This window comes from Monodelphis domestica, chromosome 3 (assembly GCF_027887165.1).
Source record: "Monodelphis domestica isolate mMonDom1 chromosome 3, mMonDom1.pri, whole genome shotgun sequence".
Classification (NCBI taxonomy): domain Eukaryota; kingdom Metazoa; phylum Chordata; class Mammalia; order Didelphimorphia; family Didelphidae; genus Monodelphis; species Monodelphis domestica.
Window position 1 is genome coordinate 19,102,640 of NC_077229.1, and position 12,003 is coordinate 19,114,642.

At 49.9% G+C, this 12,003-nt stretch overlaps 1 protein-coding gene across 6 annotated transcripts in view; it reads right to left on the reverse strand.

Annotated features, from left to right (window-relative positions):
- RNF185 (ring finger protein 185) overlaps nucleotides 1-12,003 on the reverse strand; it is a 33,534-nt gene that overhangs the window by 8,039 nt on the left and 13,492 nt on the right. For all 6 annotated transcript variants that reach the window (XM_007490435.3, XM_007490433.3, XM_007490436.3 and 3 more), the window contains 2 exons: nucleotides 4,837-5,069; nucleotides 206-224 (listed from right to left, as the gene is read on the reverse strand). In XM_007490435.3, the coding sequence (XP_007490497.1) occupies nucleotides 206-224; nucleotides 4,837-5,012 (195 nt within the window). In that variant the 5' untranslated portion in view covers nucleotides 5,013-5,069. The remainder of the gene's footprint in view (nucleotides 1-205; nucleotides 225-4,836; nucleotides 5,070-12,003) is intronic.

A 12,003-nucleotide genomic window follows, 5' to 3' on the forward strand; every position in this document is an offset into this window, starting at 1 on the left:
GCCTCTCATCTAAAATTCCATGGCCTCCTTTAAAAATGTCCCTTTTTCTTGCTCCCTAAGTGTATTCTGATTGACAGGAGGGGGAAGGGGAGAAAATGAGGCCACCCAAAGGAGATTGCCATTTCTGACAGTGGCCTCAGGGCCGATGGGAGGTATTGTGCAAGAGAAGCTGATGAAAGACAGGGTAAAAAGAAAGGCATCTTACCTGATGTAAACAGGGCCAACTGCAGGCGTCCCCCGGGCAAGGAGTCCAAGGGCAGGCAGAAAGAGGGGACAAACAGAAAAAGGGTATCATTAGCAGCTGCCCTGGTCTGACATGGAGCCTCAGAAGAGCTAGAGGTGGGGCTGGGGCCAGGCCAAACAGCAGGGGTAAAGCCTTGCTTTGTCTGGGGGTTCAGGCCAGCCCCTTCTTGGTCCATCATGGAGACTCCAAAGGGTCCCTTCCCCTCCATCCTTGTTCTTCTTCCTCCTCCTCCTCCTCCTCCATGAAGCTTTCAGAGCCCCAGAATGCACCACTGCTAAGTCATTGAGACCCTCCTCTCTGGACAACATAGCCATGAAGCAACATCTACCAACAACCTCTGTGCTTTTGCCCTGCATCAAACAAAACCAGTCTAACTAATCCCTCTTTGACATGAGGGCCCTTTAAGTACCAGAAGACCCTAACCCAGACCCTAACCCTAACCCCATACCCTTTGCTCTTCAGGATGCCTCACCATCCTGATCACCCTCCTTGGGATAGTCCCTAATCTGTCAACATCCTCCTCCACATGTGGCACTCAGAATGAGGGTCTGACCAGCACGGAGAGCAGGTCCATTGTTCCCTGGGTGCTAGACACTGCGCCCCCTCCTTGTTTGCCAGGACGCTGATTTCCCCAGGGCTGCTGCCAAGGCACCAAGACCTTCCAAGTTGTCCTTGGGACCTGTTCCTGTCACACACCTATAACAGGCCCTTCTGTCTCCTCATCACTGTGCCTGTGGCCCCAGCCTATTAGTCCTGTTCAGTGCTGAGTTATGGATGCCTTTATTCGTTATCTAAGCCACTGATAAAAGCATTAATTGGCACCAGGTCAAGCACAGATATCTGGGGCCCTGTACTACTACTATTACTGCTACAAGTAAACACAATATCTATATATCTATATATATAGAGAGAGATATATATATAGCTATAGCACTTACTGTGTGCCAGGAACTGTGCTAAGTATTTTACAATTATTATCCCATTTGACCCTCACAACAACTCTGGGAGGTAGAGGCTATTATTATCCCCATTTCAAAGATAAGGACACTGAGGCAAACAGGAATGAAGTGACTTTCCCAGCGTCACACTGCTAATAACTGCCTGAGGTCACATCTGAACTCAGGTCTTCCTGACTCGAGGCCCAGTGCTCTATCCACGGCACTATCAGCTGCCATCCTTCCTAGAGATCTCTTTTTCTCCCAAGCTGACACTCTTGGAATTCAGTTCTTCCACTGCTTCTCTCCCATGCCCCCCCCCTTGCAATTTTTCTATCCACACATCACTCCCTATATAGTATAGTTGTTCGTAAGCTCCCGTAAGGCGGGTTCACCTCAGAACCCTTGCTTCCTTTAGGGAAGGCATCTCCTCCCGCCAGGACACATCACGATCTTTCTCTCTTAGAGCACGGGGAGCAAGTTGTTGAAACCAAGAAAGCAGAAGCTCAGGTGGCCAGGCCTGACATCCAGCACGACTTTAAAAAATGCCTGTTGATGGATGGTTTCCTTCCCTCTACTGGGCTAATCTGGGCCTGGGATAACACACAGAGTCTGTCCTGGGCCCATCCTGAGCCATAGGAGTCCTACCTGGAGAAGCCCAAGCTCGACAGCAACATAAGCAAGAAGCCTTTCATGGAGCCCTGAGCCCTGGAAGGATTCGAAATATCTAGAGAGCGAAAGTTCTCAGTGCTGAAGAACAGAACAATTCCAGAGAGAAGATGGCGGCCATCGCAGAGAAAGGGGGAGAGCTGAGTACCAAGCTCCTGTAGAAGCTACGGCTGGAGCATGCTGAGAAGGGTATCGGGTTCTGGCTTCTCCACCTTGTCTGAAGCCCTGGCCGCCGCACTACCAGGAATGAGTTAGGTCACTCACTGAGATTTTGGGGGACATGAGTTGGTTTTAGGGGTTTTTTCAGAAGGCAAAAGTGAAATCAGGCTCAACAGATAGAAATAACTGAACATGAGAACAAACATGGACTGTGATTAATCAAATGCCTTCTTTTCACAAATAAAGAAACTGAGGCCCAGCAGTGACTTCTCCCAAGTGACAAAGCCAGCTGGTGCAGAAACCAGTTCTCCTGGCTCCTAATCTAAGGTTCCTTCCAGGTCTCAACACCTCCTATATCTAAGGGTGAAAACCTACAATTAGACTAAGGAACAAGAAGATCTGAGAAAATGATCTGAACAAAGCCAAGAAATGCAGAAATTATCCAGTTCCTCGTAACTTAGTTTCCTAATAGCTGTAAAATGGGGCTAATGCTATCTATAGGGTGTTATACACACCGAAGTGCTATTATCATGGCAGAGGAGGAAGGACCAACAGGCAAATGAAGAAGCAAGAGTTATTCTAGTCTAGCCTGACCTCTTTCACTAGCAAAACAACACAGGAGCAAGAGAGTCATTGTTTTCCACTTGCTAGACCAGTGCAGTTTAGTCTGTCCCGTGGGTGTCCCGAGGCCATGACCCTTGGAGCTAACATCAGCCCTGGGCCTTCACACCACCCTGGTCAAGTGGGCTGAGGCAGCAAATTCCACCAACAAATACAGGGCTAGAAGGGGTCACAAACCATGATGGGTTATCACTGCCCAGAGACCAACTCAGCCTCATTCCCTGAAGTCAAGGAGGAAAAAGAGAACATCAGGAAGGACAGAGGTGACCAAGAGGAGCCTCCCAAGAGCTGACAGGTTGAGCATTAGAATTCTAATCAGTGATCTGTAGCCCTGATGATGCAATGTGTCTTTAATTCTCACGGAAGATCCTTCCCAGTCTTAAATCCCGATATCACAGGGTTTCAACATCACAAAACTCTCAGAACAAAATCTGACACCTTGGACTTGATCCAAAATATTATTTTTAGAAGGCACTGTCCAGCTCAAAACCTTCACTGGCTCCCAATTTCTAAAGCTTCTTGAGAAACTGAAAAGTCCAGGCCATCTGCTAGAGTTCCAAGGCCTTCCATAAGCTGGGTTCATCTTACCTCTCTCTCCTCTTTGCCTTCCTTCCTTTTCTTATCTTCTCTCTAAGAATCATACTAAGTATGGGTTCCAAAGCAGAACAGTAAAGGTAAGCCATTCAGAGTAAAGTGATTTGGCCAGGATTACATAGCTAGGAAGTGTCTGAGACCACATTTGAACCCAGGACCTTCCAACTCTAGGCCTGGCTCTCTATCAACTGAGCCCTCAACTTTATTTTCTACCTGGCCTCATCAGACATCCTCAGGTCTGGCTGAGCTGATCCCTGCACTAACACTTAGCACTGTGCCTGGTACGTATTAGGCACTTATAAGTGCTTAGTGACTGACAAGGTCACTCCAGTTGTTTCCAAGGACCACCCCCGGGCACAGTGCTGTACCAGTCTTTGGAGGAGACAAAGATGAAATATGGCAGCGGCAGTAGGGTCCGACCTTCTGAAGGGTTGTTTACAGCTTGAGCAATCAGGTGCCACCTGATATGGCATCTCTACCAAAACCATAAGGGGCAGAAGAGGTCAGGAAAGGCTTACGAAGCCTTGAAGCAAGCTCCAACCATGGGGAGGATTTCAACAGGCCCCACCTCGGGGCCCTAGATTCAAGTTCCTGATTTGTCCTGGCCATAGGGGTTGTTCTCAGGATGTGGGCCATGCTCTAAGCAAACTCCACTGGGCCATGGAAGAGGGGAATTTTTACTGGGAGCTGATCACCAGCCGGACCGAGTGTCGCCCCTTTCTCCATGAAAACTTCTTCATGGCAGCTTCTCCGTCCTCCCTCCCCAACCTCCAAGAATTTATAATTACTGACTCCTAGTCTGCTAAAGAAGGAAATGGACCTTCGAGGCCATTAAGTCCAACCTCTTCATTTTAGGGATGAAGTTGCAAAGGTCACAAGGACCATGTGACACACACACACACTACTGATCAGCAGCCATCTCCCCAGGTCAGTGCTTGTCCCACTCTCCTTTGTCACAGAATTAAGCACTGAATTCGAAGTCGTTATTATACAGGTCCCTTATTCTGACTTCGACATCAAGCATGGGAATTCTTCTAAGAGGCCACTATTCTGGGTCCCTCAGTCCTGGCATAGCTGAGCACCCAGCAGGCACTGCTGGGAAAAATAGGCTGTCAGGTCACCATAGCTAGGAATCTCTCCTCAAATACCCTGAGGCTCCCTCTGGTGCTGCCCTGGAAATCTGTGGGGGCTGAGCTACAAGGGACAGACCCAACTGGAAGAAAAGGACCCAGTGTCCTGATTGCTACTATGGAGACGAGGCCAGGCCTCTACTGAGGCTTTACCCCCGTCTTTTTGGGATTTCCAATAATGAACCTCCTCAGACAGCTCTACAACAGACCCACTAGAATCAGTGGAGCCAGGCTCCATGACAAAAGGCTCTGGTAGTGTGGGTTTGTTGTGGCCATCCACAAAAATCCCCAAACCAAAGCTCAAGAGATTCTTCATTAGCCACAGCAGTCCTGCTGGCTGGGCTGAGTTCACCAACTAGAAAGTGTTTTAAAGCCATGTATTTTAACCTGAATCGAGAAGGCTTTACTCTTCCACCAGCTTCTTATTCTCCCTGGGCTGCATGTCCCGCCCCTCTGATTTCAATGTGAAAGAGGAAATACTGACCAGAAGAGGTGGCCACATAGGCTGATGACAGCATCCTTGGCTGTGTCCAAGCAGATGTTGCATTCAAAAGTGCTGTCCTGATTGCCATTATCTCCAGGGCCATTACTGCTGCCACTTGTGCCCCCTGTGCTGGAGCTCTCAGGAGATGTGGAGGCGGTGGGGCCTTTGCTGGCCATTTTTAACCGTCCAAGGCAAAGGTCCAAGGCAAAGAAGACAATCTTCCAGCTAAGCTCCTGAAAGGCAAACATATTTGGATTTACCTTCTGGTCCTGTCTGTCCCACCCTTGGGTCCAGGGGATCAGTTTGTAGCTGAGACTACACATGGACGGAAGAAAATGTAATCCTGCCCCACCCCAAGCACCCTAATACTGGAGAGAGAAAAGGCCCAGGGCAGCTTCAAGCTTCAGGAAAGCTGCCATTGCAGGGGCACATCCATGGTCTCCCTGAGCCTCCAACAACCCCGGGAGTGCTCTGAGGATCCCCATCTTAGCTCAGAAAGAAGTGACTCTTTCAGACAGGATCCCTCAGATAGGAAGTGTCTGAATCACTCCTAACCCACATGAGCTGGGGCCGTGTGTGTGTGTGCCTGCACCCAGCCATGCCCAACAATGGGAGTTCAGCAGGTGAAGGCGAGTCTACTCAGGGCAGGATCTCGGGACTGATGCCACATGACAGAAGACTCAACAGCACCAGCCCATTTCCAGCCAACTTGGCATTTAAATCCGGTCCCCTCCCACCGTCTGTAATGTTTATCCCAAATGAAGAGACACAGCTGACTGGGTATTTCAGGCAGGGCCAAAATAGCTGACCGACATCAAGCTGACAAAGTGCTTTCTTTCCACAGCATTTCTATTCAAAGGTCCCTGACATTCCAAGACGCCTTGAGCAGGGTCACCTCAACTCCCAAACCAGTATGCTTTGCTCAGCACCCCCCAAAGAACCAAGAGAGAAGCAGAGTACTCTCCGCCCCAGTCCCTCCCGAGGCACTCACCACTAGAAGCCGGGCGGGCGGGCTTGGGTTTCAGCTCCTACAGAGGCTGCCCCTGAATCCCGGGTCTTTTCCCTGTACCTGGCTGCTTCAGACCTCTGAGAAACCAGGCTGGAGTATCAGTGCACGTCCCTCACCACAAGCAGCAGACAGCACAGTGAGGCAGGGGGAGAGGAGGCCGCTTTCCACAAGCCTTTCCACTTTGTTACATCATTTTACATGAGGTCCCAGAAGGGCAGCCGAGAGCTGCAGCTCCGGGCCCCACAGGCCGCTTCTCCGCAAGCCACTGATTCATTTTTACCAGCCCGAAGACAAGGTTTTGCTTGCTTCCTGTGGCCCCACATGAAGTCTTTATTCAGCCCTCCCAAAGGCTCAGGAGGCCTGCTTCCTTGCCCTTCTTATTTCACTCTCTCATTAAGTCTGGGCACATTCTCGTCCTCCCAAATGCCAGGCCATGGGATTCACTGGCAAGGTCGCACCCCCCCCCACATAACCAAGCCCCCCCTGTGGGTATAGAGATTTGACTGGGGGGGATGGGGGGGCACAGCTCTCTCCCTGCTCAATCCCCATATTTTGTTCTTTTTCTCCTGCAAAGGGAAGGATGGCAAATGATTTTCACAGAAGCATTTTGCCTGGTTTTTCTGGGCCTTCCCATTTCCTTCACCTTCTTTATCTGGATTCAGGGGAGTCTCTCCTGGAAGGCACAAGGACTGCCATTTTGGCCTGCATCCCTGGCTAGCCTGGAGTTCTGAGCACAGCTGGTGCTCACTAAAATATTTACTTAATTGAACACATCCGGTCATGTCACTCTTCTGTGCAAAACCCCTCATCACTTCCCAATTAACAGTGCCAGTCAAGTCCAAATTTGTCAGCAGTGGATTCAGGTTGCTCTACAACGTGATGTCATTCTTCCTTCCTATCCAGCCTCCCCTCCACACAAAGGGCCCGCCCTGGGTCAGGATTCCTAGGCCTGGAATGCCCTGCCCACTGCATTCCCATCAGCCTTCAACATCTCTTTCAAAAGCCACCGCTTGTGGGAAGCCTGCCCCATGTCCCCATTTGCTGATGCTCTTCTCCTCTTTGGGCTCACTTGGCATTCTACCTTCTCCTCTCTGATGCACTCACGTAATACTATTGTTTTTTCAACCCCTTCCCTTCAGTCTTGGAATCAATACTGTGTATTGGCAGAAAAGTAGTAAAGGACTAGTCTATGGGGGTTAAGTGACTTGCTCAGGGTCACACAGCTAGGAAGGGTCTGAGGCCACATTTGAACCCAAGACTTCCTGTCTCAAACCCTGCCCCACCCATCTATTATTTTAACTCAGAGTCATCCGGTGATAAGTCACTTGAGAGCAGACTTCAAATGTTATCTAATCTTTGCATCTACCCCCAGGGCCTCGGGACAGGGTTAATTTCATTGGCTAATGCAAGGTGTCCCAAAAGTCTTATTGCCACTCTAAGGCTCTAGTAAAGCTTAAAACTGAGCTAAGAGTTTTGAGATGTCTTTGTTGGGGCTCTACTAACTCTTAACACACTCTGTGAGTGAGGCCCTATGGGTGGGAGCCATCGCTGGGTGAGACTTCCCATCTAGGAGGAGAAAGGTGACAGTGTTCAGATAATTCTTTTTTTTTTTAACCCTCACCTTCCATCTTGGAGTCAATACTGTGCATTGGCTCCAAGGCAGAAGAGTGGTCAGGGCTAGGCAATGGGGGTCAAGTGACTTGCCCAGGGTCACACAGCTGGGAAGTGGCTGAGGCCAGATGTGAACCCAGGACCTCCCGTCTCTAGGCCTGGCTCTCCATCCACTGAGCCACCCAGCTGCCTCCTCAAAGCTTCACAGAAGAAATGTTCTATGTGCTGGGCCTTGAGAACATCCTAGGGGAGACTTGAAGGGAAGCAAGCAGAGCCAGGAGAACACTGGACAATGGTCACCTGTGCAAGTCTTGGCTCCTCCGATATATCCAAAGGAGCTCACTGCCTCCAGAGAGAACTGACAGCCTCAGAGTGCAGACTGAAGTGGTTCTTCCAGCCCCCAACAGGGCTGGTGTGGAGATCTGTCTTGCATGACTTCCCATACATAATGGGTATCGTATTGCTCACCTTCTCAGTGGGTGGGGGAGGGGGTAGAGGGAAAGAAAAGAATCAGAGCAAAAGGAAACTAATAAACAAACCCAGCCCCAAGAGTCATAAGGACAGTGGCCTTCCCTAGTCCAACACAGGAAGACATGTGCCCGTCTCCTTGGCCCAAGAGGAGGAGGGGATGATTCCACATTTCTTAAATGCCCACTATGTGCCAGACACTGGGGGAAGCCTGGGGAATACATCTGAAACAAGCACAGTCTCTGCCACCCTGCAGGAGCTTACAGTCTGCGGTGGGGAGGCACACACACAAAGGGTGGCAGGAAAGGCTATCGGGGGGCATCTTGTTCCGTGGAACCGAAAGCAGACAGGGCAGCAGATCCAAAGTGGAGCAGCTGAAAGTCCAGGTGCTGCCCTGATACAGGCAGGCACTGGGAGGAGTTGGGCTCCTGGTCCTCCAAACAAGGAAGCGAGGTCGCTCAAGGCTCGGGTTTAGCGGCATGAGAACAGACTCTATCTACTTTAATCTTCAGAGCTATAGCTTTTCTTCTGCCTAAATAGGAATCTCGTATTTACTTTTCTGTGTGTATCTGATTCTTCCTCCTTCCTTCACCTCTCCAACCCCAAAGGAATATGTGGCTCTTGAAGGCAAGAGCCGGTTATATTTTTGTCTTTACACTCCAAATGACTAGGGCCAGCCACAGTGCCTGCTGCAAGGTAAAGGCCCAAAGATAGGTGAAGAGGAGTACTCGAGGCAAAGGAAGATACCCCCGGAGTTGACAGGAAGAAAAGAAGGCTCCGAGGTGACACTGCAACCCACGAGGCTTCATCAGCAACCTAGAAAGCAGTTCTCAGTATGGACAGTTAATGACTAATTAAGAACTTGAAATGAAGAGAGGATAAGTCTTTCCCCTCCCCAAGTATGCGTCCAACCCACTAAATGATCTCTCTGCAATAGACTGACCGGTGACCAGATGCCAAGAAATTTTTAAAAGGCCTTTCAAGGGTCCAAGTTCTCCCAATTTGGGCTCGAGAAGGAAGAAAACACAAGAAGGCAGTTTATACATAGAACTTAGGGGCCAAGGGCCAACTGAGAAGCAGAGCCTCCAGCACCCATCTCATGTTCTCTGCGGGAACAACACATAACCAAATGAGTTCTCAGATTTGCCATTTGGGAACCTCTTGAACCCAGAAATTCCTCAAAGAGAAGGGGCTCCCAGGTATTCCAAATCCAGGTAATAACTAAATTAAGCATTAACTGAAAGAAACTACAAATTTGGTAGGCTTCTTGGTGTCACAGACAGGTGATTGACTAGAGAGGAAGAGCGTCTCCTAGCACTGTCTCTACCCTTCACTTTGGGCTCCACCAGGCATGTCTAGAGAAGATCTGCCTGAAGCCCCTAACAGTGAAGTGACACATCCAAAGCCATGCAGCTGGTGAGTGGCATAACTGAGTCCTAAGCCCACATCTCTCTTCACTGCTCCTTCCACAACTCACATCATTAGGAGTCTCTCTTAAGACTGGCTTGTAAGGCAGTTATTGGGAACAGAGACTACTTTGGCACAGAAGAGTGTTATAAATGATGGTTAAGTTCCCAGACCGTCTTGTAAAAGCCTAAAGCGGGCTCAGTGGATGGAGAGCCAGGTCTAGAGATGGGAGGTCCTGGGTTTAAATCTGGCCTCAGACACTTCCTAGCTGGGTGACCCTGGGCAAGTCACTTGACCCCCACTGCCTATCCCCAACTGCTCTTCTGCCTTGGAACTGATACACAGGAAGGTAAAGGTCTTAAGAAAATAAAAATAAAAGCATGATTCTGAGAAAGGGTCTCTATGCCTGCCCAGACTGGTTGCCTAAGGGATCCAGGCACCCAGTAGGTGAAGAATCCTGGTTCTCTCCTACCTGTGAGTCAGTGTAGCCAATTTTATCAGATACCCAAGAAAGCTGTTAGTTTTCTCTTATGCAAAATGAGGGAGCTGACCCAGATGCTCCCTACGTTCTTTCTGACTCTTCCCTATAAACCTAAGAGTTTCTAGAGTCCCCAGACAAGCAGCTACAGGTCTCTGGGGGCATGTTTCCATGGTGAAGTTGGGAGGGGGTCAAAGGGCAATAGTGGCCAATCCCACAGGGGTCATTGTCAGAGCTGGATTCCCAGCCTGCTTCACACAGTTATTCTCGTTTTGGGGACATGAATCTGACCAAGAGTTCTCATGTAAAATCAGAGGTCTGGGCCCAAAGCTGGCTTTCTAACTGCACATCTGGCACGTAAGTCCATCTCTTTTCTGGGCTTAGTTTCCTTTGTAAACGGAATGATGTTTTTCAGATCACCTCTGAAGCTGCTCCCAGCTCCCAGCTCCCAGGCCTACAGCCCTGGGAAGGGAAGGGATGTTGGCCATACACTGGCAGTGGGAGGGAGGGAAGGGACCTGAATCTGCAGTCAGGAACTTTCAGGACTCACTGGGACACTTCCTAGCTACATGACCACAGGCAAGTCACTTAGTGACTTGTAGGTCCCTCTTCTGTAAAATGGCAGCAATGCCCACATGCGCTACCCTCATCATGGGAAGGGGATGGTGGTGCAATGACCCTAGGGCTTTGGGCATAATAAAGGGCCATGGCATGGGCACGGGCAGGGGTGAGATCTTTGGGGGGTGGGGTGCAGACAGCAAGCACTCAAGGGAAGAAAGAAGTCCCACAAGCCTTTCCAGATGATCAGAGTTCCTTAGATCCAAATGGGGCAGATAGAAGAAATGTCTGTTTTTATGTGCTGGGGGCAAATCCAGATATGCCCCATCCGACAAGGAACAGTGAAAGTCGGGTCTGGCTAGAAACACCTGACCAAATAACACTGTCCATTTACATTTGGGTCAGTCTAGCAAGTCATCCCTAGTAATGCAGGCTGCAGCCAAGGAACCCCAAGCAGCCATGAGTCAGTCTGTGTACGTGCACCCTTCAAGGCAGGGGTCTGGCTGGCTGGCTCTCCCCCAGCCCCACTCATGCCCCCAAGGCACCCCCCCCTTAGCTGACTGTCTCCATGAGCTGTCATGGCCAAAATAGTCACCATCTTCAGGTGGTGAGAGACTTGTCCTTAGACTGCAGAGGGACAGGCTGCTGCTGGGGCCCTGCCTCAAAGGAGTAAGCCTGAGAACACTGGGCAATCCAAGGCCACCTCCATGTCATCGTAGAGCTCAGGAAGGCCACTGTGTGAGAATTGCCTTTACTACACAATGAGGCCTTTCAAGGGCCTCGGGATCTCTCAGAGTATTAATCTTACAGGAGATGCTGACCTGGATTAGGAGATGGTATGTTCTCATCTGGGAGATCCCACGATCAAACTCTAGCCATAGCCTCATAGCCCTTTAAGGGCTTTCCTCACAAGAAGCCCAGGAGGTATTTAGTGCAATGTTGATATTTAGTGTAAATATTATGGCCCCCATTTTACAGATGGAAAAACTGAGGCTGAGAGGGGCAACAATGTAAATGTTAGCTATTAAGTCACTTCCCCATGATTCTAAGTGTCTAAGGAGCTGTCCTAACCCTCCTTTCTTCCACTTGGGCAATGACTAAGTGGTTGCCTCTATTCAGGGTTTTATAGAGATGATATCTCTTTGGACCCTCACAATAACTCCAGAGGTAGGTAGATGCCATTATCCTCATTTGAAAATAGAGATGGATCCTGGAGCGGGGTCCACAGCTGAGGAGGAGGGGGACCATGGGCTGACTGCTTCTGGGAAACCGGACAGCAGCACTATGGGCTCCCAAGGGCCCACGCCAAAAGCCCAACTTTTCAATCCAACCATTCTACCAGGGTTGCTCCTTGGCACAAGGCCTGAACCACTCTGGCCTCCAAAGAACTAAAGCTGAGCATTACCCAGAGGGCAGTGGAGAAGGGTATGGTGGGTGGGACCCAAGGGGAACCCTAGAGAAGGGCAGGATCATACAACTGAAGAGAAGGCAAGCTGGTCCGCAGTGAGGATGAGGGATGATGGCCCCTGGCGATGCAGAGAAAGTGAAACAGGCCTTGAGCTTGAGGGGAAGACAGCCTGTGGAGAACATTCAGAAGGACCCGGACCAAAGGGGTACAGGATAAATAGGCCCAATG